The sequence below is a fragment of the Medicago sativa genome, chromosome 2 (assembly GCF_051527215.1).
Source record: "Medicago sativa cultivar Bolivia chromosome 2, Bolivia_mono, whole genome shotgun sequence".
Classification (NCBI taxonomy): Eukaryota; Viridiplantae; Streptophyta; class Magnoliopsida; order Fabales; family Fabaceae; genus Medicago; species Medicago sativa.
In genome coordinates, this window is record NC_140750.1 from 62892576 (window position 1) to 62916615 (window position 24040).

Here is a 24040-nt window from a genome sequence, read left to right on the forward strand (position 1 = left end):
AGTGCTTAAATTAAAGTTCAGGAGAGAGAAAGAGAATGAAAAAATGTGCAAAAAAGCTATTTCCAGTGGTAGTTAACTACCGCTGAGGGCCAGCGGCAGTTAACTACCGGCGGTTTGCAGAGCGGTTGTTAACAACCGCTGGGGGCATTTTAGTATTTTACTTGTGTCAATAGGAAGGTTTCATTATCAAAAAAGCAATTTTCAAAAGTAATAGCCACAGCTCAAGCCCTTGATCATGGGCCAATTTGCAAGGCCCAACTTTCAAGCTTTAGAAAATTGCTCTTTAGACATATAGCAATTGCTCACAAGTATCTTAAATTACTCAAAATATCCTCAACGGTAATTAACTATCGTGTTAATTATCAAAAACAGTTAATTGTCGTTCCCTCTTGTACATTTTTTAATTGTTGTTCTAGCTTGATCATATATCTGACATGGTTCGCTTGTATCACACTTCTCACTCACCACCCTATTCCATCCATATCAAATGTTGATTATTTATTTATTTTTTTATTTTCAAAAAGAGTGCAAATAAAAAAATATTTCGGGCTTTTAACCTGTTTACGTTGCTGATTTTTTTCCTGCATATTTTGGTATCTGACACGTTAAATAGAATGGTAGTTAGAAACCGCTTTTAGGAGCGACAATTAACTACCGTTCCAGTTCATTTTTTTCCCTTTTCCTTTAAATGTGCTACATTAAATGATTTTATTATTTTATAATATAGTTTTTTTTCTATGTTTTGTATTTTATTTATATTTATGGTTGAAAATGCTATTGATAATTCTATTGAGTTAAAATCAAATATTGTTGAGTCTTCCATTGAATTCAAACCATCTATTTTTTAACTTATGTCGTATTGAAACCAAATATTGTCAAAACTTTCTTTGATGTGAAACAAAATGTTGATTTTAAAGATAACATTGTTGGTTTCGATGTTTTAAAATGTCTATTTAAGTTGCATTGTTTATTTGGAAAAATCAAATGAATGATCATTGAGTATTTTTAATGGAGTGCACAACCATCCGATGTGATCAAAGTTACAAGGCCACCTTCTTGCTTGTATATCAACTGAGAAAGACAAGGAGATTGTTATTGACCTGACAAGAATTATGGTGGAGCCTAAGAATATCCTGATGAATTTGAAAGATAAAAGAAAATACCGTTTGAAGAATATAAAGCAAGTGTGCAACGCACACCAAAGATTCAAAAAGTCCATCAGAGCTGAAAGTTCTAAGATGCAACATTTGTTAAAATGTTTCAAGGATCACAAATATGTTTACAAGTTTATAAACAAATGTGATTCTACCACTGTTCTAGATATATTTCGGGCTCATGTTGAATTTATTAAGTTGTTTAACACTTTTCCAAAGTTTTGACATGGACTTCACATATAAAACCATTTTGTACAAATATCATTGTTTGAAATGGTTGGGTTAACCTCAACATAGAATATATATTGCGTTGATTTTGCTTTTTGGACGTCTAAAAAAGAAGACAACTTCACTTGCAATGTGTTTTCATCTTCTGAAGACTGTAAAAAATATGTCAAATGTGATTGTGATTGACGGGGATACCACACTATAGAAACCATATCTTTTCAATCGTTTCTCTTTAATAAGTGCCATGAAATATATATAAAAAACTACATAAATTTGGCACTTATCATTTATGTGTCCAACTTTTTAACCGCAAAGGAAAGATGTCAAATTATATATAGGGCATGTTTGGTTTCAATTTTGGAGGGATTAAAATTGATTCTAAAGGTTGTAGATTTAATTTGATCATATTTGGATGATTTATTGGAGATTTGATTTTGCTTGTAGAATCATTGATGGACCGAGAAATTTTGAATAGTAAAGGCAATATTTACACGTAAATTTTTACCATTATAGATCAAATGCATAAATGCTAACAAATGTTCAAGTAAAAAAACAATTTATTTTAAGAATGGTTTCAACACTTTAAAACTTTAAAAATTGACTTTTTTTTTACATAAAAACTTATTTTTATTTTTATTTTACCTTTTAACAAAATCCAAAAATATTAATAACAAGTGCCTTAAGGACGCTTGTTAGTATTACCGAAAAAATATTATGTCAAATAACTTTTGGAAGAATGTCTTTACTTGCCTACACTTATTAGTATGACCCCAAAAAATATTACATCAAATACACTAACACATTTAATATAATGTTAATTAAAAAGTACGCATGGTCTCTAGGAAATTAAAATCAAACAAAGTGAGTCAGGGCCTACACTCCTATGAGAGTGGGTCCGTCCCTGTCTAGAATTGATTTTCCTTAAAGCTATAATTTATAGCTTTTACCTTCTACAAATTTTAACTTTAAATTTGTTATAAAATTTATTTTACATAAATATATTCAAACATAAATCACTTAAAAATTCACTTTTATTCTTAACTAGTTTTAAAAAATCAATTTATGTCACTCGAAATATATGATGGGCCGGTTCGTCAAAAACATCACTATCGGTCTATCTGTAATTGATAAAAGTAATCCATACTCTGATATAACTATTTTGAGTTTTTCTTCTTCTTGACATTAATTGAATTAAGTTTCTTTTGTTCAAAAAAAATTGAATTAAGTTTCTGATAAACGACTATCTCATTTAAGTTCCACATATGTCTCTATCTGAGTTAAAAGTACCCACGTTGCAATAAATTGAAATGTGCCTTTAATTTATATGGTTTTAAGCAGTACATATAGTGTTCACCAAAAAAAGCAGTAGGAGTTAACTCAATTTATAATGTCAATATTACTAGTATGAACATCTTTATTTTAGATTCAAACCTCTAACGTTACATTTATGCTTGTAAGTTTCGGACCTTGTTTGCCACTTCATATACAAACAAAACGCACATAGATTGTTTTTGTGTTGATTATACTTTGCTGATGATTATATAATGTAAATATGCAATTAATAATTATTTGAAACATAATGACAATTCATTTTATATAAAGTAGAAATTCTTTCATAGATTTTTTTTGGGTGGTGGTCGGGGTTCGAACCCCGAACCTTTCATAAATCTGATCTATATTTATATTTTCAAATTGAAGAGTTATTTTATTCTTAAAATTTTCCTATAATTTATTAATTTAAAAGGTCAAAGATCTATTTTTTACTTTTGAATCATGTGATTTATATTTATATTTTCGAATTGAACAGTTATTTTATCCTTAATTTTTTTTACTATAATTTATTAATTTAAAAGGTCAAAGCACTATTTTTTATATAATTTTGGGTGCGACTTCACTTTCAATTTTATCGCTATTTAAACTATTAAATTTATGATTTTATCTCTTTTATTTTATAATTTAATTATTAATTAGAAAAATGTCAATCCTATTAAAATATGAAAGATTCCACTACAATTGTAACAAACAAAAAAAAAGATACCACTACAATAGAAATTTAAATTATCAATTAAAAAAAATTAAATCCCATTAAAATAAAAACAACACCACTACAATAGAAAAACTATTCAACACTATGAGAAAAGCTTGTCATAATTTATGCAAAAATTGATATATCTTCTTTTATATATAATTAAGCGCAATAAAAAAAACAAACATCATATAAGTGAAGACATCAAGTTTCTTTCTCAAAGAAGGAGAAATCAAAATTAATATATAATTAAGCGCAATAAAAAAAACAAACATCATATAAGTGAAGACATCAAGTTTCTTTCACAAAGAAGGAGAAATCAAAATTAATTAACTAATAATATTTTGACTCAATAAATTTTCAAAATCTTACCCTCTAGTATAAAATTGTATAATTATTAATTAAGCAGTAACTTTTACATAAAAAAATTGTCTAATAATATTACTAATTAAGCGGTAACTTTTACATAAAAAAATTATATAATTATTATTTTTATATTTATTTGACTTATGTTTTCAAGATATTTTTTTATAATAAATTTCTTAAACAATGTCATCATTACACTTGTTAGCATAACTTTTGTTTTTACTTAAAAAAAAAAGTCAACAACATATTACTAGTAGACTCTTTTAACGGTAAACAATACTCCCTCCGTTTTTAAATATAAGCAAAATTGACTTTTTAGGTTAATTAATTCATTTAATGATGTATCATATCAATAGTATATATATAAAGTAAAGTTTTTTATGCCACGTGTCGCTTCCATGTTTATTCTCAATAATTTTTATATTTTTTTCTATATTTTATTTGACATCTTATTTGACATAAAAATCTCAGTAAACTTTTGATCTTATCCACTAAATATTTTATTTAATTTTATATTTAATTCCTAATGTTTTGTGTAGCCAAAATATCTCAACAAACTATATATAATACTTTCAATACTATCCATTTATTTTATATTTAATTCCTAATGTTTTGTGTAGCCAAAATATCTCAACAAACTATATATAATACTTTCAATACTATCCATTTAATCTTCTTTTATTTTTTTCTTTTTTTTAGGAAAAGAAGTTTCTATTAGTTTTTTTCATTGAGGAAAAAAAGGCTTCGATTTGTTTTTTTTTTAACTATAAATAAAGGAGAATTTTTTAATCACGTAAACACATATTTTGAGCAGAAACTGAAACTCAAACCTTCTTTTGATCTAAGCTTTTTCTTTCTTCAGGCTTGACAAACACCTATACTATTGTTTCTTTTACTTATGCTTAGATTAGTAATATTATTAGACAATTTATTATATGCACTGTTTCGCAAATCGAGTGTTAACACTCCGAGTTTACCGAGTTTACGTGTTTAGGTACCAAAATCGTGTTAACTCGGAGGTAAACTCGATTTTTGGTAAAATCGGAAGGTTTGACGAGTTTGACCGAGTTAACACTCAGTAAACTCGTGTAAACTCGACCGAGTTTACCGAGTTTTACGAGTTTACATCTAGCGAAAAAAATCGGCCCTTTTTTGGGCCCATTTTTTTCAAAACCCAACTCCTTTTCTACAAGCCCAAAGACTGAAACGTTTACTAAATAGTTACCTTTACAGTAACACGTGGAACATTTCTTTTTCTTTCTTCTCTAAGTTCTCAAACCATGAACAAAGGAGCACATATCAGTTAGGGTTGCGATTCCAACGGTGGAAATTCATATTTCGACGCCGATGATTGCGACGCCGTTAGGGTTGCGGTTGTGGTGTTTATTGACCTTTTGAAAAAATTAACTAGTTTATTTTCTAGATAGTTTTATTAACAACTTTAGGAACTTGTGAAACTTGCTTTTTTGGATGGTTTTATGGATGGCTTAAACTTAGAGACTTATGAACTTATGATTTTGTGCGTTAATTTTTGTATTTTGATGCTAAGTTGAACATAATGTTTTATTATGGTAGTTTGGTATAATTTGCCTTTGTAATTAAGTCATATTTTGCACTATTGACCTATTTACAATATTATATTAGCTTATATATGTCATGCATATAATAAATTTTATATAATTTTAATTTTAGGTAAACTCGTACGAGTTCTCGAGTCGAGTTTACGAGTCGAGTTTACCTAGGCAAAACGAGTTGAGGTAAACTCTCGAGTTGTAAAACCTTGCGAGTGAGTTTACCGATTGTTTTTTTTTTCTTTCAGGTCCTTGAACTATTATTGCTGGCATCCAATACAAACACCTACGAGTTTCAGGTCCTTGAACTAACACCTATACTATTGTTTCTGTTTCAAGTCCTTGAACTAACACCTATACTATTTTTTTTTCCTTTTCATTTCAACAGTAGCGTTTTAATATTATTAATCACCTATACTATTATCACCTATACTATTTTGTCAGGTCCTTTTCGTTTTAATATTACTAATCAGTAGCGTTTTGATTTTAATAATAATATTTCAAGACCTGAAATATTTTTATTTAATTTTATATTTAATTTCTAATATTTTATGTAGCCAAAATGTCTCAACAAACTATATATAATAGGGTTAATTATGTTTTTGGTCCCTACAAAATGGCGACCTTGTAAGTTTAGTCCTTACTTAATTTTAATAGCATTTTTAATCCCTACAAAAAATTTCTACACTCAATATTAGTCCTTACTCAATCCAAATTTGTTTAATTTATGCTTAAACTCTTAAGTTTTTCAACAATTTTTTACAGGCGTGTTAAGAACGTTATTAAAAGGTCCTCCGAAAAAAATATCGCAAAAATTTGATTTCTACGTCCATCTTTTTGTTACTTATATCTTAAACTTTTGTCGTTTTAAAAAATTCATATTTAATTTATTTCATGTTAAAAAATTATAGATTTTAGTAAATGAACCGTTCATAGTGTTCTAAACTTGTATAAAAAGAATCGTTAAAAAATTTAAGAGTTTGAGGATAATTAAACAAAATTTATTTTAGCAAGGACTAAAATTATAAGTAATTTTTTTTTGTAGGGATTAAAAATGCTATTAAAATTAAGTAAGGACTAAACTTACAAGGTTGCAATTTTGTAGGGACCAAAAACATAATTAACCCTATATAATACTTTCAATACTATCCATTAAATATTTCTTTTTTTTTAGGAAAAGAAGTTTCAATTAGTTACTATCTCTTTTAGCACCATATTATTCAATTAGTTTTTTTCATTGAGGAAAAAAATGCTTCGGTTTGTTTTTCTTTTTAACTATAAATAAATGAGAATTTTTTAATCACGTAATCACATATTTTGAGCAGAAACTGAAACTCAAACCTTCTTTTGATCTAAGCTTTTTCTTTCTTCAGGTTTGACAAACACCTATACTATTGTTTCTTTTACTTTTACTTATGCTTAGATTTTTATTATTATATATAATATAAGAGGGAACTAACACCTACGAGTGAGTTTACTGATTGTTTTTTTTTCTTCCAGATCCTTGAACTATTGTTGTTGGCATCCATTACAAACACCTACGAGTTTTAGGTGCTTGAACTAACACCTATATTATTGTTTCTGTTTCGCGTCCTTGAACTAGCATCTATACTATTTTTTTTTCTCTTTTCGATTCAACAGTAGCGTTTTAATATTATCAATCACCTATACTATTATCACATATACTATTTTTTTAGGTCCTTTTCGTTTCATATTATTAATCAGTAGCGTTTTGATTTTAATAATAATATTTCGGGTCCTAAAATATTATTATTTCACCAGTAGCGTTTTAATATTATTAATCACCTATACTATCATTTTATGATAACACCTATACTATTATTTCATGTCCTTATTTCTAAATCAATCAATAGTATATATATAAAGTAAGGTTTGTTATGCCACGTGTCACTTCCACATTCATTCTCAATATTATTATTATTTTTTCTATTTTTAAAAACCAATATTTTATTTTTTGTCAAAAAAAAACTAACATTTTATTTAACATAAATATCTCAACAAACTTTTAATCTTATGCACTCAGTATTTATTTTTATTTTTATTTTTATTGAATTTTTAATATTTTATGTAGCAGAAATATCTCAACAAACTACACATCAATCAATCAATCAATCAATCAATAGTATATATATAAAGTAAGGTTTTTTATGTCACGTGTCAATTCCACATTCATTCTTAATATTTTTATTATTTTTTCTATTATTAAAAACCAATATCTTATGTAACATAAATATCTCAACAAAGTTTTGATCTTATGCACTCAGTATTTTATTTAAATTTTTATTGAATTTCTAATATTTTATGTAGGAGAAATATATCAACAAACTACACATCAATCAATCAATCAATAGTATATATATAAAGTAAGGTTTTTTATGCCACGTGCCACTTCCACATTCATTCTCAATATTTTTATTATTTTTTCTATTTTTAAAAACCAATATTGTATTTAACATAAATATCTCAACAAACTTTTGATCTTATGCACTCAGTATTTTTTTTAAAGTTTTATTGAATTTCTAATATTTTATGTCGCAGAAATATCACAACAAACTACACATCAATCAATCAATCAATCAATGATATATATATAAAGTAAGGTTTTTTTTTATGTCACGTGTCACTTCCACATTCATTCTCAATATTTCTATTATTTTTTCTATTTTTAAAAACCAATATTTTATTTAACATAAATATCTCAACAACATTTTGATCTTATCCACTCAATATTTTCTTTAAATTTTTTTCAATTTCTAATATTTTATGTAGCAGAAATATCTCAACAAACTACACATAATACTTTCAACAAAGTTTACATGTATGATCTTATTTTATGATTAAAAGACTTCAATTTGTTTATTTGTTTTTAGGAAAAGAAACTTTAATTAGTTATTACTAATCTTTTAACACTGTATCATTCAATTAGTTTTTATGTTTGAGGAAAAAAGGTTCGATTAGTTATTATGTTATCTTTTTGCAGCATATTCTAATGCAAATGTTAATTATAAATAAACAAATTTCTGTTAATCACATATTTACATATTTTGAGCACAAGCAGAAACCCCAAACCTTCTTTTCATTTAACATTTTTCCTTTTTCAGGTTTGCCAAACGCCAATTTTATTCCCTTTCAATCGATTTTTTTCTCTCATACGCATGGGCCACGAAACAAACCCATGACCACATGTTTAAAGTGACCCAAAACTCTTACCACTTGGACTAATTCATTATTTATTTTGTTACACTTTTTATTCTTGCATTGGACATTCATCTCATCATTTATATATATTTTTAAGATATTATTATAATTGTAAATTTAAATAAATTCAATCTAATATACTTACATGTCTATTCGTGCACACAAACTTATAAAACTTACTATTTAATATCTAACCCGGACAACGCCGGGTCTCTAAACGAGTACATCATTAAATGAATGAATCTAAAAAGTCAATTTTACTTGTATTTATAAACGGAGGGAGTAGTCGTGAGTCACCGATAGTAAATAAATACTACCTCCGTCCCTAATTATAAGACCCTTTTGAGAATTTTTTTTGTCCCTTTTTATAAGACCCATTTGCTATTTCCAACTACATTAATTAATTCTTTACATACATGCCCCTATTTATTATACATCTTTTTCTTCAATCAACAATAAATAACATGTTGAAAACATAAACCAACCCTCTCTTTTAAAGGATAAAATTGTAAAAACAATAGTAATTACAAACATATTTAATACAAATATCCACTATCTTAATTCCCGTTATTTTTTCAAAAGGGCCCTATAATTAGGGACGGAGGTAGTATCTTACTAATATATATATTTTTTTAAAACAAAGAAATAAAAACTTACGGCGCTTTTTTCATATTTCAACTCAACACTACTCACTCATTTTTTCTTTTTCTCTGCACATCTCTCTCTCTTGTTTCTTCTCATAGCAACAGAGCAGATTCATCAAAGAAGAAGAAGAAGAAGAAGAAGAATGGCGGGTTACAGAGCAGACGACGACTATGACTACCTATTCAAGGTAGTTCTGATCGGCGACTCCGGCGTTGGCAAATCCAATCTTCTCTCTCGTTTCACCAAAAACGAGTTCAATCTTGAATCCAAATCCACCATTGGTGTTGAATTCGCTACTCGTACTTTAAATGTTGATTCTAAAGTTATTAAGGCTCAGATCTGGGATACTGCTGGTCAAGAAAGGTCTTTTTCTCAACTCTTATTTTTTTTGCTTTTCATTTCTACATTTTGCTTAATGGATCTGATCCCGTCGATCGTGATCTGTTGTTAAATTACTTTTAAACTTAGTAGCACCGACACGGAAGACGCGTCCGGTGTCTGATAGATGTCACACTGACACATGTGATTACATAGAATTATGTCATTTCTCCATTTGTTTGTAGTGCTGATGTGTCAGTGTTTGTGTTCGTGTTTCAGAGATCTTTAATTTAAATGGTTAAGTGATGTGGTGTGTAGTGTGATTTTTTGATGTTAGAAAACTATAGAAGAAAATGAAGAAGAAATGAATTTTAGGTAATTAATTAATAATTCTATTAGCGGTAAAGAATTCAGTGTTGTGTCTTTTGGATTCTTATTAGCGTGTAGTTGATTTTTCCATAGTAGCAGTTGAATTTGGACGGAAGTCAATTATTTTTGACTTTTTGTGTATTTAAAAGACAAAAGTTTTGTTTTGTTTGTTTAAAAAAGATCAAGAGGTTTAATTATATGGATATTAATATACATTTGTCAATTGTCATCTAGTTTATCTCCAAAGACTCGATCTATGGTAAAAAGACAGGTCTTGAATCTGATAGATCGTCTTCTCTGCCTTGGACTGGGGCACTATCCCTTTACCCTAAATTTTCCTTAGCAAAAATAAAAAATAAAAAATTGTCTTCTAAAATATGATTAAATTTTGGCAAATACCAATTATTTTAGGGCATTGGTTAAGGAATTACAAAAAACTAAAGGGTTTTTATTGACAATTCCAGCTTTTGAAATTTTTATAGAGCATTTTGAATTATATGACTTCTATAAATAAATTTCTAATTCTTGTTTGACCTGGTTAGCGGTAGCCTTTAGGCTTTAGTTATTATTATTAAGTAGTTCTATACTTCAATTTTTTTGACTGGCTAAGTAGTCTAATCTTCAGTTGAACTTGGTATATTGTAACATTGATATTTAGTTTAGTATACTATTTTTTTATATAGATAGTATCCTATTTCATGCATAAGCCTCATTTTGAACTTGCTTGGTTTGTTTAAAAAAAATGTTGTTTTATATATTCTATGATGGATATCTTATTTAAGAACTGTTGGGCCGCTTGATATTGGAGAGGTCTATGTTTAGAGTCCCATATTTGGTTGAAAGAAGGTCTGGATATGAGCTCATTAGTTGGGCACTGCGCGCCTTACAAGCTAGTTTTGTAAGGGTTATGTTGAACAATGTTGTCAATTGCAGATAGTGATTAGTTAAAATTCTGCTATGTACTCTTTTGCAGTAGTGATATAGTGCCACTGTTTGACAACAATTTATACTAAATAGCGTATGGCAGAACAATAGCTGTTTGTCCAAATTTCGCTACTCTACAGAGGTATAGTGTCGCTATAGCTGCTATTTAACAATATTGGTTAAAAGCACAATCCCAACTCTTAAGAATTTATATTACAAAATTGGTACTTTATTTTCACTTTATTTCCTATTTTCAAATATTTGAATAGCAACTAGTCAAAAGATTTTGTTCTCACATTTTCTTATAGAAGGCTATGGAAAGAAGAAACAGAGCGAAAATAAGGTGAAATTATTGTAATTACCAGTGAAAATAAAAACATTTCTCCAAATCAAACATGCTCTTGGTTTTTGCATTTTCATCTTAAAACAATCACACTCTTTCGATATTTAGGGCTTATAGTCATATACTGTTGTTAAACATGATGCAGATAAGTTGCATGTATCTTACAGCGTGAGTAAAGTTGCCTATGGTAGGCTGGGGTGGAGCATTGTGTCGTTTGAGTAGGGTCCCCTCTATTCCAAATGGAAAACTACTCTTTTGCATGTGATGGTTAATGATATTGATGTGGGTTTATAGGTTAAAGTGCTGACACATGATGATATTTTAACCAGTTATAATTTTCCATGTTCCTTTCATTACATATTCATCCCATTTAAACACTGCACCCAATGCAAGATGGTAGAAGAGTCTACACTAGTGTAGTAATATATTGGACTCATGCTATGTTTACCATCAACTTTTTTCTTTCAAAAGTTATAAAATATCACAGTTCATCTTTTCTTCAAGTTTTTTCTTGAAACAAAAATCTCCCTCCCCGAAAGAAACAAATATCCCCATCTAGCAGCACCCTGCTAGTAAGAATTAACTACTACTGTTGAAGTTTTACTATATATATTACTAGATATTTTGATTAAGTATTATTTCTGTTCCAACAAAGTTTACATTATCTTCCCCTGTTATCGACATGTTCCTTGAAGAGTAATTGAACAATATACTTTCATTTCATTTTTATTTCTTAGTTAACTTGTATTTTTGAGCAAAGGCTGATTAAAAAACCAGAATTATGGGGTGGGATACCTGTGCAAAATCTGATGTGCCAATTATCAGTAGTAAAAATCTAAGGATATGCAGTTTTCAATCTTGATGTGCCCCTATTATTAGTATTAGAACTCTAAGAATGTGCGTGCAATTTTCAATCCTCTTGATGTGCCCCAATTGTTAGTATTAGAACTTTAAGGATGTGCAGTTTTCAGTTTTCATGATGCGCCCGAGTAACATTGTTTTTATTTAGCGGAATAGTCAAATATGCGATTATCAAACTTACAAATGATAGGTATGGAATTGCAGTATGATTCAAGTTCTGTAGCCAAGGCCTAAAGTACAATAAGTGGTGTCTTAATATCTGTAATCAAACTTACAAAGGATAGGTATGGAATTGCAGTATGATTCAAGTTCTGTAGCCAAGGCCTAAAGTACAATAAGTGGTGTCTTAATATCTGTAGTTTTGTCTTGTAACCACCTGAATGAACACGATGCTGCATAGTTGCTTTATGGTCCATTGTTACGATTGATTTGTAACAAGCTGCCAAATTTTGTAACTGACTTTAGTATGAAACTCATGTTAATAGTTCACACTGTTTCTATCTGCAGGTATCGCGCCATTACAAGTGCTTACTATCGTGGGGCAGTTGGTGCACTTCTTGTATATGATGTTACACGCCATGCAACATTTGAGAACGTCGACAGATGGCTGAAAGAACTGCGAAACCACACAGATTCCAACATTGTTGTGATGCTTGTTGGCAACAAAGCAGATCTCCGTCACCTTGTAGCCGTATCAACTGAAGATGGGAAGTCTTATGCCGAGAAAGAATCACTTTATTTCATGGAAACCTCAGCTCTGGAGGCTACTAACGTAGAGAATTCATTTGCTGAAGTTCTGACTCAAATCTACCGTATTGTTAGCAAGAAAGCTGTAGAGGGTGCTGAAAATGGAAACGCGTCTGTGCCAGCCAAAGGAGAGAAAATAGATCTTAAGAATGATGTTTCAGCTTTGAAGAGAGTTGGTTGCTGCTCAAGCTAAGATTGGAAACATAATTCATTTGGTTGCTATCAGCTCTGTTGTATGTGTAATATTCCGAAAGTGAGAGAGATACAAATTAGAAGACAAAAAAATGTAATTTAATTTTTCATAGTATGTTAGACTCTCTATGTAATCTTAAAAGACAAGTTTCATGTTTCAATAGGAGCTGCTGGGGAAGCAAGTTTATTGCTACTAGTCTGTACTCTGTAGTGTTATAGTTGTTTTTGAAATGTTCTGCAAATTGATTCAAGCTTGGAAGTAATTAATTCATTAAGGTATTTATTTGTGCACTATTTTGTGGTCGTGGTCAGAATTTTTAATAGAATCATCCAACTACTGGAAGTTTTCAAATAAGCGACTGACTATGGTTCAAGTTAAGCAGATCTATTTAGAATCATTTTGAAAATTGGCCCTATTTTGTTCAACTAATAGAATCATTTTGTTCTGAATCATGTAACGTGGCCCTATTTTCAAATATTTCAACTAATAGAATCATTTTGAAAATTGGCCCTATTTTGTTCAACTATTTACGAAATTCTGAATCATGTAACGTGACTATGGTTCAACTAATAGAATCATTTTATTGTGAATCATGTAACGTGGCCCTATTTTCAAATATTTCAATTAGTTAAAATTGAAAATTGAAATATTTATAGGAACCATCCTTAAAAAAGAAAAATTATTAATAAAAAATTTATTTAACTTAACTTGAAATACAACACCTATAAATATGTTCTCGCAACATGAGGCGGTACTTATTAAGAGTGTGCATTGACTTTTTTTTTGGTTACTCGTGTGTGCATTTACTTGTGTAAGTGCATAAACCCTTTTGCTTATGTTTTTATAATTGATTTTAGTTTTCATTAGATGCCAAAACATATGTTTAAAATTTGTGCAAACGAGGTGACTCCAAAAGTCTGATGATCACAATCCTTTGAAATCGCATACTTGCATGTTTTGAAAATGTGAATTTATCCGCTTTATTTTATTTTTGGAAGTTTCAAGTAGTTCTATGAGTGAATCCTTTCACTTTAATGTATGAATTGTTTCAGTATAACTTTCGGTTTGTGCGAATTATTTCACTCTGAGGTGTGAATCATTTCACATTTCACAATATGAATCATTATACTCTGAAGTGTGAAATATTTCACTCAAACTTTTTGTTTTGTGTGAATTGATTCAACCAACTGATTGACTCGTTTCACTCATGTTTTACGAAGAATATGGTGAAAATAAGTGTGAATCGCTTCACTCCTTATTTCTCTCATTTTTGGAAACTTCTTCACTTTTTTCCAAAAACTATATAAGAAACATGTGGTATGCATATAGAACATGTGATGGAACTTGAGATTGTCTTGAACCTTTAATGAGCTCTAATTTTCCTTCTTCCACAAACTATGTTAAACATCTACTTAGAACATCCCCAACAAGACAAAATAAAAGATGTGAGAGAGGATCACCCTGTCTCACACCTCTCTTACAATTAAAATAGCCATGAAGTTTTCCATTTATTGATACTAACAAAAAAGATGATTTCAGAATAGTATCAATCCATGAACATAATTTTGTGCAAAAACCATAAGCCTTCAAAACTCTCAAAAGAAAGCTCCATTTAATAGTGTCAAATGCCTTTGAGATATCTATTTTCAGATCCAAATTTCCCCTAAAACTTATATTGTGTAACAGATTTATTGCTTCTAGGTCATGCAAATACACACCTTAATCTGTCTGCCTTGAATGGATCCTCTTAGTTGACTAGAGACTATTAAGGGCATAATCTTGGAGAGTCTTTCTACAATCACCTTAGTGATGATTTTAAATTTAAAGCTTGCTAGTGCAATTGGCCATATAATTTGAGCATGTAAGTTGTGCTTGCAAGACTCTAAGCCTATTAAGTACTCTTCTTAATTCACTTTCTTTTAATTTAAATTAATAGTCATGATTCATATACTTTTCATTTTCTCTTTTTGTAACTTTCATTTCATTCACTTTCTTTCTGCTATCTTTTCTTCATGAACTAAATAAAGTGTATACAAGATACATGCTAAGTTGATTTGGTTTTTTCTTCACTTTAATAGATATCTTTAATAATAACACTTCTAATAGTATTTTGAAATGGAAAACTCTGAATTTTATGAAACCAATAATGATGAAAAGAACGAACATATCATGCTCCGTAGATTTTCACTCACCGATGGCCATGATTTCTGTAAAAATTGGATGTAATAGTTTTTAAATTTTTTAAAACAACACAAAGACACATTCTTGTCATTCTTGTGTATATCCTTCGTAATGTTTAACAAGACTCTTTTGAAATACAAGAAAAAGTTTGTTTAGAGTTTGGTTACCTTTTTAAGAGCTTAATCATCATTATTCTAATTGGAGTTTCTCATTTAATAAAACTCAAATGTTCATTGTATTTTTTGTTTTTTTAAGGACAGATGTTCATTGTACTGAAATGCATATTTTGTTCAATGACTCAAAATCAAGCATTCAACAAAAAATCAACATTAAATTTTACGAAACAAAAAATTTACTTTAAAAAAAGTCCGAAACTTGAGTTTTATGTTTTCTAGAAGCCAATATCGAATTTTACAAAAGTACTAAAGCTTATTTTGAATTTTACATGAATTATAGAAATGATTGTCGTCTCGTAAATCTCAAATTTGCAGTATACATACCATATAATTTGTTATTCCGTAAAATTGAAAGAATGTAAAAATATAATAATATAGAAACTTAAATTATTATATTTATTTTTTGAGTTCCTTGTATGGAAATCACAAAGCTGTATTTGTAGACACAACTATACAAATACATGCATTATTTGAGAATAGGTGTAATTATCTTATATAGAGCTATTTATCGCAACAACATACATTATCGATACAATTACCACCTTTAGGGTAGCTCTTATTTTGACAAAATTTGGCACAAGCTGGATCATTATTTGGACATGGTCCTTTAGTAATGCAGACTTTATAGCGAATATTCTCACTCGCTACTCCTGCCAACCAAGAGAATTTTATTAGAAATGTTGGACTCATAGTTTTGTATAATAATAATGTTTATCATAATAAAAGCTAAACAAAATCAAAATTTCCCCAAAAACCTAAAACATTTTTTAAAATTGAAATGAAATGTTTTTTTCTTACATAATAGAAAATTATAAAAATAAAAGAAAACCTCAAAAGCACGAAACATGAAAATAAATCTGAGGACACTCCAACAAAGTTTCTACACAATATATTTAGAGTTTAGTATTTTTATCTTTTTATTTCTATATATTTTCTTGTAAATGTTACCAATTAACCAGAGGAAACTTTTTGTCACATAAAACAAACGTTACACATTTTCAGAAAATATGATTTCTGAAAATTGTTAATAACAATAAGCATATCAAACAGTATTGATTTTTTTTTCCCTTCTTTATTTGCAAAATTGAATAAAGAAAATAGTTGGATGAAGAAAATAGTTTGTTACCCGAGTTCATGATGACCAAAGCAAAGCATAAAATTGCGAAGATATATTTTTGAAGGCTGATGCTGGTAGTCATCTTAGAATTATGTCAAGCATTGCTTTGCCAGAAACTATTTAAGATAGCTAGGACAATAAATGCAATAAATTATAAAAAGAAAAAGGTCATGTTCAAATAAGATTTCACATATATTGTTTGACTTCTTTTTGAAACTATTATTATTATAATATTTTTTTTTGGGGAAAAAACAAATTAAAATATTTTATTTATAACATCTTATAACAATATAAATATTTAAAAAGTGTTTAATTTTGATATATTGTTTGTGTACTAAGATTTTTTTATTAATATTATTATTATCATTATTATTTTGGTATACATATTATTATTAATAATTTGAAAATACTTATGATAAGATAATTTTAATTATCTGGCGATCATGATTACTTTACAATATAAAAAAAAAAATCCTTTCATTGCATATATATGAATTAAATCATTTTCATAATAAGTAAAAGTGATAAAAAGTTAAATATCGTTTTCGTATCAAATATAAATCATTTTCAATTTTTTGACCAATTATTAATTTCAAATATAAAAAATGAAATAAATCTTATGTAGATTGAATGGATTTAATAAGTGACACGTTCAAAAGTAAAACATTGTTTTAGTATCAAAATAAATTAAAATATATATTTAATTTTGATTTTAAACTTTTGTCTTATTTTTAAACTTTCAAGTGTTAAAAAAGTTATTGGTCCCTATAAACATCTTTGAATTTGGTTTTTAATATCTCTAAACATTTTCAGCAAGTTTTTGACCCCCAATTATTTTTTGTCACGACTTTTTGTCCTTGCATTTGGTAAATTCATATTTATCCTTTGAAATTTTGATTTACTTTTTCGCAGTCATGTTTATTACACTATGTAAATATCTATTGCAAAAATTTAATCATTTTTAGAATGGGATGAGGTAAATATGAATTTATAAGTTTTCAGCGTTTAAAAATTTATATTTTGTTAAAAATTTAAATTATGTTAAAAATTTAAATTTATTTTTTTTAAAATATTCTAAACTTATGTGAAAATTCATTTAAATATGAAGGGTGCATTTAAGTTGAACTAAAAACATGAGCTTAGCTCTCTTGGTAAAGACAATGCATAATATATGTAAGGTCTGACGTTCGAACCCCGAGCATCACAAAAAAAAAAAAGACATTTGGGGATCAAAATTTGTTGGAAATGTTTTAGAGGGACTGAAAATAAAATTTAAGATATTTATAGGGACCAAAAATTTATTTAACTTAACTAGAAATACTACACCTATAAATAAAACATTCTCGCAACATGAGTCGGTACTTATCAAGAGTGTGCATTTACTTGTTTAAGTGCATAGAACATTTGCTTAGGTTTTAACAATTGATTTTGGTTTTCAATAGATCCCAAAACTTTTTAAGATGTGTGTTTGTTCTTGGGGTCGCTTCTTTTTTGGATGGTTTGTAGCTTGTTTGTGGTTGGATTAGGTGTTAGTTCTCACCTTTCTCCAGGTGTGTTGAGTGTTTTTCTTTTTCTTTATTCCTTATCATCTACTTCTAGATTTGTTGGGTACTTCTGATACTATAGCCTCATTGTACTCTTGACTCTTTTTTTTTAAACTAAAAAGAAAATAAAATAAAGAAGAACTAGGAAGTACAAGACCGAGGGGAAAGTACCTAACCCAATAAAGTACAAAATCAATCCGAAACGGGTGATACAACGATTCAGTACATAAGTGGTATAAAAAGAAAAAACCCTAAACAATAACTACCACGGACAATCCAGCGAACCTACGCGTGGGAGTGAAACCGAATTGCAAAAAAAACGCAGAGTGAGCATTTAGAGTATTGAGTAGGCGTATGAATCATCTGCCAACACATAAACGATCCAAGTTCCACAACTCCCTTCTAGATGAAGCAAGTAAAACACCCTTTCAGGCCAATCCAACCAGATATGAACCGAAGCACGAATTCACATCGATCTTGAAACCTTAGCCGTAGTCCAGATCAAGGGATGAACAAACGATGAAATTTCAACACAGTCTACCAACAACGTGTAAAGCAACTGCGGCAGATAAAGACTTGAGGTACCATAAACGAAAACTACCGTCAACATGGAGCCTCTACGCACCTAGCCCTTTCGAGCATCAATAGACTAGAGAACCCAATCTCAACTCCAGGATAAATCAAAATCAAGATTTAAGAACAAACCAAGTCGAAACAAACCCACCACCACCCATCAGCAACTTCTTGTAACAAAAACAAAAACAAAACAGAAACGAAACAACATAGAAAAAAACCTCTCTAAAGCTAAAACCACAACCAGTCCAACCGGTTCAAGAACAAAATAGAGCTCGAGCCACAAACCATCGAATCAGACAGATCAACGTGGATCTGAGCAACACCATGACCCATCAAAGCCCAACACCAAAGGATGAAACACCCCGGAGCTGACAACGAGCGATGGTAGAAAAAACGACTGAAGTATAACAACCTTGAACCCCACAAGTAATATTTAATGCAAATAAATCATTTAATCAAATAGTTCAAGATGTTACGTCATCATTTTTCTCAAAACATGCATCATTCGGTTTTCATAAAACTCGCATCTGAATAAAAACAACAATTCAAATATCTCAGATACATTTAGAATCTCAAAGTGCATGAATCACAAAATCTCAACAACATATCTCAGGTCTCATAATACATAACAATATGGTCTCAACATAATCTCAAATATAAATAAACATAGAATCCCGACAATCCTAATCAGATCCTATATTAGACTCCATGCAAAAGAAAAACAAGTAATGCGTCATGCAAGCCTCGGGTACTCACGTCTCTACGAACGTCCTCAAGCCTGCACGTCTACACCATTTTTAAAAATGGAGAGGCAGTCAACCAAACGACCACTGAGGGGATAGATAACATTCACATAAAAAGATATAAGCACAGTTATAGCATTCTAGGATTCAAATATCATATACATACATGCTCATCATTCCTAGAATACTAACATCATATGAATATCACCTTCCATCCAATCATAGCATGTTAACGCATAATTCATTATCCAAATCAAATAAACATTCTCTTAATCACATCCTCATCAATAAATCATCACATCATTCTCATATTAACAACATCATCTAAAGTGTACAAGCATCACCAAGTAAACATATATTCAAGTACACAACTTCACATAAGTCACATTATTCACCAATCATATATTTCATCAATTCACATAATCAAGTATGAGGCAATTCATATAGACTCATATGCATGCAATGTTCTAGACACATCTCTACATGCATGTGGTACCATTTTGGATGTCGAAAGTAACTATTAGCGATTAATCCATCAACTAACGTAATCCACCAATTATGTTCTCACCAACTAACATAATTCCCACCAATTACGTTCTTCACCAAAAGACTCAACATGACTTTGAATGCATGAACTTTCAAGTAAACACTCGACAATGCATAATTCACAACTCTATATTATATAATTCCAACCATCATATAATATCTTCACCAAACCAACCATTTGCATCATCAAGTATTTACATCCATACATCAACAAGTCATCATCATCAAAAATCATCATTAAATCATCATCATAATCATCAATCAAACATTCACCACATCAAAGAAGTAAAATCTCATGATTTAGCAATCTATAGTATTTTAGACGAACAATCATTTTCACATAGATAATCAACATATCCTATACATATCAACCTCCAAATCAATCATCATTCATCATATTATCATGAATATGTAATCATTGCAGGTTATCATACCATAATTCCTCATTTCACCAAAGTTCTTCTATAATTTCCAAAGTTCATATATTTTCACATTTCTCATCAAAAACCAAGTTATATGCTCTTATAGTTCTTTATCAATCCTATATTCTTCATATAAGTTCATCATTACAGAAAACAAGTCAAAATATCATCATTTCACTTAAGAAAAATCATCATTCGATTATTTCAAGTTCATGTTCATTTCACATTCAAAGTTTGTCTCAATTGATAAAACCATTTCAAATCCAAGTAAAAGATGTTCCAACAACTTTATTAATCAAAACAACATTAAAACATCACAAAAGGAACACTCAAGGATGTCCAGAAACAACCCCAAAGGCCCGAAACGCACAGAACAACGTGTGCTATTATGCACTTCTCACCTAGGCACATTGATGCTCGCCCAGCGAGCTCAGCATGAACAAGGAACCCAGAAAATGGGTTCCCTCTCGGGAACTCACTCCAAAACACCCCAAAAATACCATTTTTGATCTCAATTGATCTAAAATCGTTCTACAAACTTCATCAACAGATAACACAAATAAATGAATATTCTTACGAACTAATTCACCGAGTTACTACACTCTTAGACCACCAGAGTCTAAGAAGGGTAGGTTTGAGGTCTAAACCACTAGAGTCCCAAGGAAGGAAAACTTGTTTCCAAGCCACAGTGCAAATTTTACGGGCGTAAATGTCCGCACTCCAAACAAAGTTTTTAATCCAACGATCCAACAAATTCAAAAGTCTGATAGGCCAATGGTAATTATGAAAATAATACACCAGCATGCCATGGGTAATCGATTTCACCAACTGAACTCTCCCCATAATAGATAAAAGTGCTCCTTTCCAAGTAGCGAGCTTAACTTTAATTCTATCAACAACAGACTGAAAATGAATGCATCGAGGCTTACCCTGAAAAATATGACATCCCAAGTAATGAAAAGGAATGGTACCAGCTGTAAAGCCTGATATCTGAGCAAGCATATGTCTGCGCATAGTAGTCATAGCACTTGTAAACAATTTGCTCTTATCAAAATTCACCATCTGACCTGGGGCCTCAGAATAATAATTAAAAACGTGCATTAGGTAGCGGATGTTCTTCTTCGTCCCAATGCAACAAATAAGATCATCATCCGCGTAAAGAATATGTGTCGGCAGCGAGATACCCCGACAATAAAACATAGGAGTCAAAGCACCAGAAACACGCTCCAATTCCAAGGCATGACTTAAGACCTTCTCAGCAGGACAAAAGAGAAGGGGAGAGAGAGGATCTCCCTGTCGCCCACTCCTCTTGTAAGGGAAATATCCAACAACATTGCCATTCACCAAGATAGAAAGACCGGCAGATTGCAGAATAGCAGAAATCCAATCACAAAAACGAGAATCAAATTTTTTATCAGCGTGGAAAAAGCTTTTTGAATATCAACCTTTATTACAATATTACCTCCATATTGCTTCTTAGTCAGTAAATTAATTGCCTCCGAAGCAAGAATAACACAGTCAGAAATGTGACGATCCCGAACAAAACCTCTGTGCTCAGGCAAAATAATGTGCATGCAAAGAACCGCTAGCCTATCCGCAAGAATCTCAGTAACAATCTTAAACTGAAACGGCCAAAAATCTCTCATGAAACAAGCATCAGGGACCTTAGGAATAAGAACAATAATATTGGTATGAGTAGTGATATTTGAACAACCATTTGAGACAACTTTTGATGACAACTTCTTTTTTCTCATTTTCATTGGTTAAAAACAATGAAGAGAGAAAAAGGAAGAGAGAGAATAAGAGGATAATGTGAGTATGAGAGAGAAAGTTGTCACAAAGTGGTTGTACAAATATCATTTCTCTATTGGTAGTTAGGAATCATAACATCATCTTGAACGCTTTTTCCATGTGTTGTTCGAAAATCCAACTTCTTCCCCCACTCTTACTATCTCTAACCCCAATTCTAAATTTATTCCCGATTCTTCTTTCTTTAGTTAAAATCATACACCCTCCGTCCCTAATTATAAGCAAAATTGACTTTTTTGGTTCATTCAAATAATGATGTATGTGGTCTATAATATGAACCACACATATCAATAATTGAATGAACAAAAAAAGTCAAATTTGCTTATAATTAGAAACGGAGGGAGTACACAATAAACAAATTGTTTTCTTTGTTTTCTTCTTGCCCTCGTTCAATTGAGTTCTAGATCTGTACCTTCTAGAATTTCAAATTTGGTCAAAAGTAAATGTTGACCAAAAGTTGTCACAATTATGATTCAAATTCGGCCCTTCCAAACAATTTGTGTTTAATTAAAACTCATTAACCAATTCAACTCTATCAATCTTAATTATAAATGAATGTTCAAACTGAAATTATTTTTTTAATAAAATTCAAACATAAATTATTGTTTTCATTATTTGATCTCTTGGTAAGGAAATCATAAAGTTTGTATTTGTAGACATAGTTACAAATACATTATATCGAGCTTTTTTTTATCGCAACAACATAAATTTCCGATACAACTGCCACCTAAAGGGTAGCTATTATTCACACAAAACATGAAACAATCTGAATCCTTATCAGGGCATGGTCCTTTGGTAAGACAAATTTTATCCTTAGCGGTGAAACTTGTTACTCCTGCAAATCAAAATAATTACATTAGAAACGATGAGAGCATCTAAGATAGTTTTGTATAATAAAATTTACAAGAAATAAAACTAAAGAAAGTTTTTGTTGCAAAAAAAAAAAAAAATTCAAACAAATTTTCAAGAAACTTTTTCGCACATCAGAGAAATTTTACAAATTTCCGAAAAATATGACTTGTAAAATTTTGTAATAACAATATGCATATCAAAAACCTCATTAACATATAATACTACCTTTTATTTTATTTTTTTGGTTTAAAATGCACAAAAAATAAATTATGGATCGAACTAATTCGTTACCTGAACACATGCACAATGCAATGCATAAAATTGCAAAGATAAAATGTTGACAATTGATCCTAGTAGTCATCTTGGAAATTGCAAAGATAGTTTTTTCTTCTTTATCAAAAAAGAAAAGAAATTGAAAGTGTGGTAAGTATCGTCTGGTCATGAGCTATTTATAAAGAAATGGGTCATGTTCAAATAGTATTTTGATTATAAAAACTATTTTATTTTGACTAATCATATTATTTTCAAAAAAATAATATTTTATTTATAAAAAAAAACTATGGGTAACGGAAATGTTTTTTTTTTTTTTGGGTACATCGGAAATGTTTTTCTATTGAAATTTGAACACATTTATGACGAGACTTGTCTAATATAAATCTGGTCCAACGATGGATCCTCTTGTTTTTTTATAAGTTTTAATAAAATATTATTTTTGTTCTCATTTTTTTTGGTCAAATAACTTATTGGCTAAAAATTCACTAATTGGTCCCTGTCTAACCCCTCTCTCTACAGTTACTTGGGCAAAACCTCCACCGGCAACATTGAAGTGCAACGTCGACTGTGCTCTTTTCAACAACAACTCTATCGTAGGTTACGGGTTTTGTTTTAGGGACGCTAGTGGTCAATTTGTGACAGGTTTGTCAAACATTGAACCATCATCCTCGTCCCCCTGCTGAAGCCGAAGCCTTGGGACTGCTTAAGGCGGTTCGGTTTGCTATTGACAAGAACATGGTTTCAGTTGTGTTCGAATCTGACAGCAAGTTTGTTGTGGACATGATCAATTCTGCTTTCGTCCCCCACAATGTGAAATCATTGGGGCAATTGGAGGCC

The 24040-nt window shown here is 30.0% G+C and overlaps 1 protein-coding gene and 1 long non-coding RNA gene across 2 annotated transcripts; one reads left to right on the top strand and one right to left on the bottom strand.

Annotated features, from left to right (window-relative positions):
- Positions 1 to 9240: 9240 nt before the first annotated feature.
- On the top strand, positions 9241 to 13257 carry RABA1B (RAB GTPase homolog A1B). Its single transcript, XM_085745524.1, has 2 exons — positions 9241 to 9572; positions 12532 to 13257. Exons 1-2 carry the CDS (start codon positions 9352 to 9354, stop codon positions 12962 to 12964), a joined length of 654 nt encoding a protein of 217 aa, XP_085601650.1. The 5' UTR covers positions 9241 to 9351; the 3' UTR covers positions 12965 to 13257.
- Positions 13258 to 15696: 2439 nt separating this feature from the next.
- On the bottom strand, positions 15697 to 16521 carry LOC146949527 (uncharacterized). Its single transcript, XR_015025421.1, has 2 exons — positions 16448 to 16521; positions 15697 to 15971 (listed from the first exon to the last, which is right to left on the bottom strand). It is a non-coding gene; the product is annotated as an uncharacterized LOC146949527 (long non-coding RNA).
- Positions 16522 to 24040: the final 7519 nt, after the last annotated feature.

Excerpts from the sequence above, each read along its gene's own strand:
- RABA1B (XM_085745524.1), top strand. The coding sequence starts at position 9,352 with ATGGCGGGTTACAGAGCAGACGACGACTATGACTACCTATTCAAGGTA. Across the intron at positions 9,573-12,531 it reads GATACTGCTGGTCAAGAAAG|GTATCGCGCCATTACAAGTG; the intron begins GTCTTTTTCTCA and ends TTCTATCTGCAG.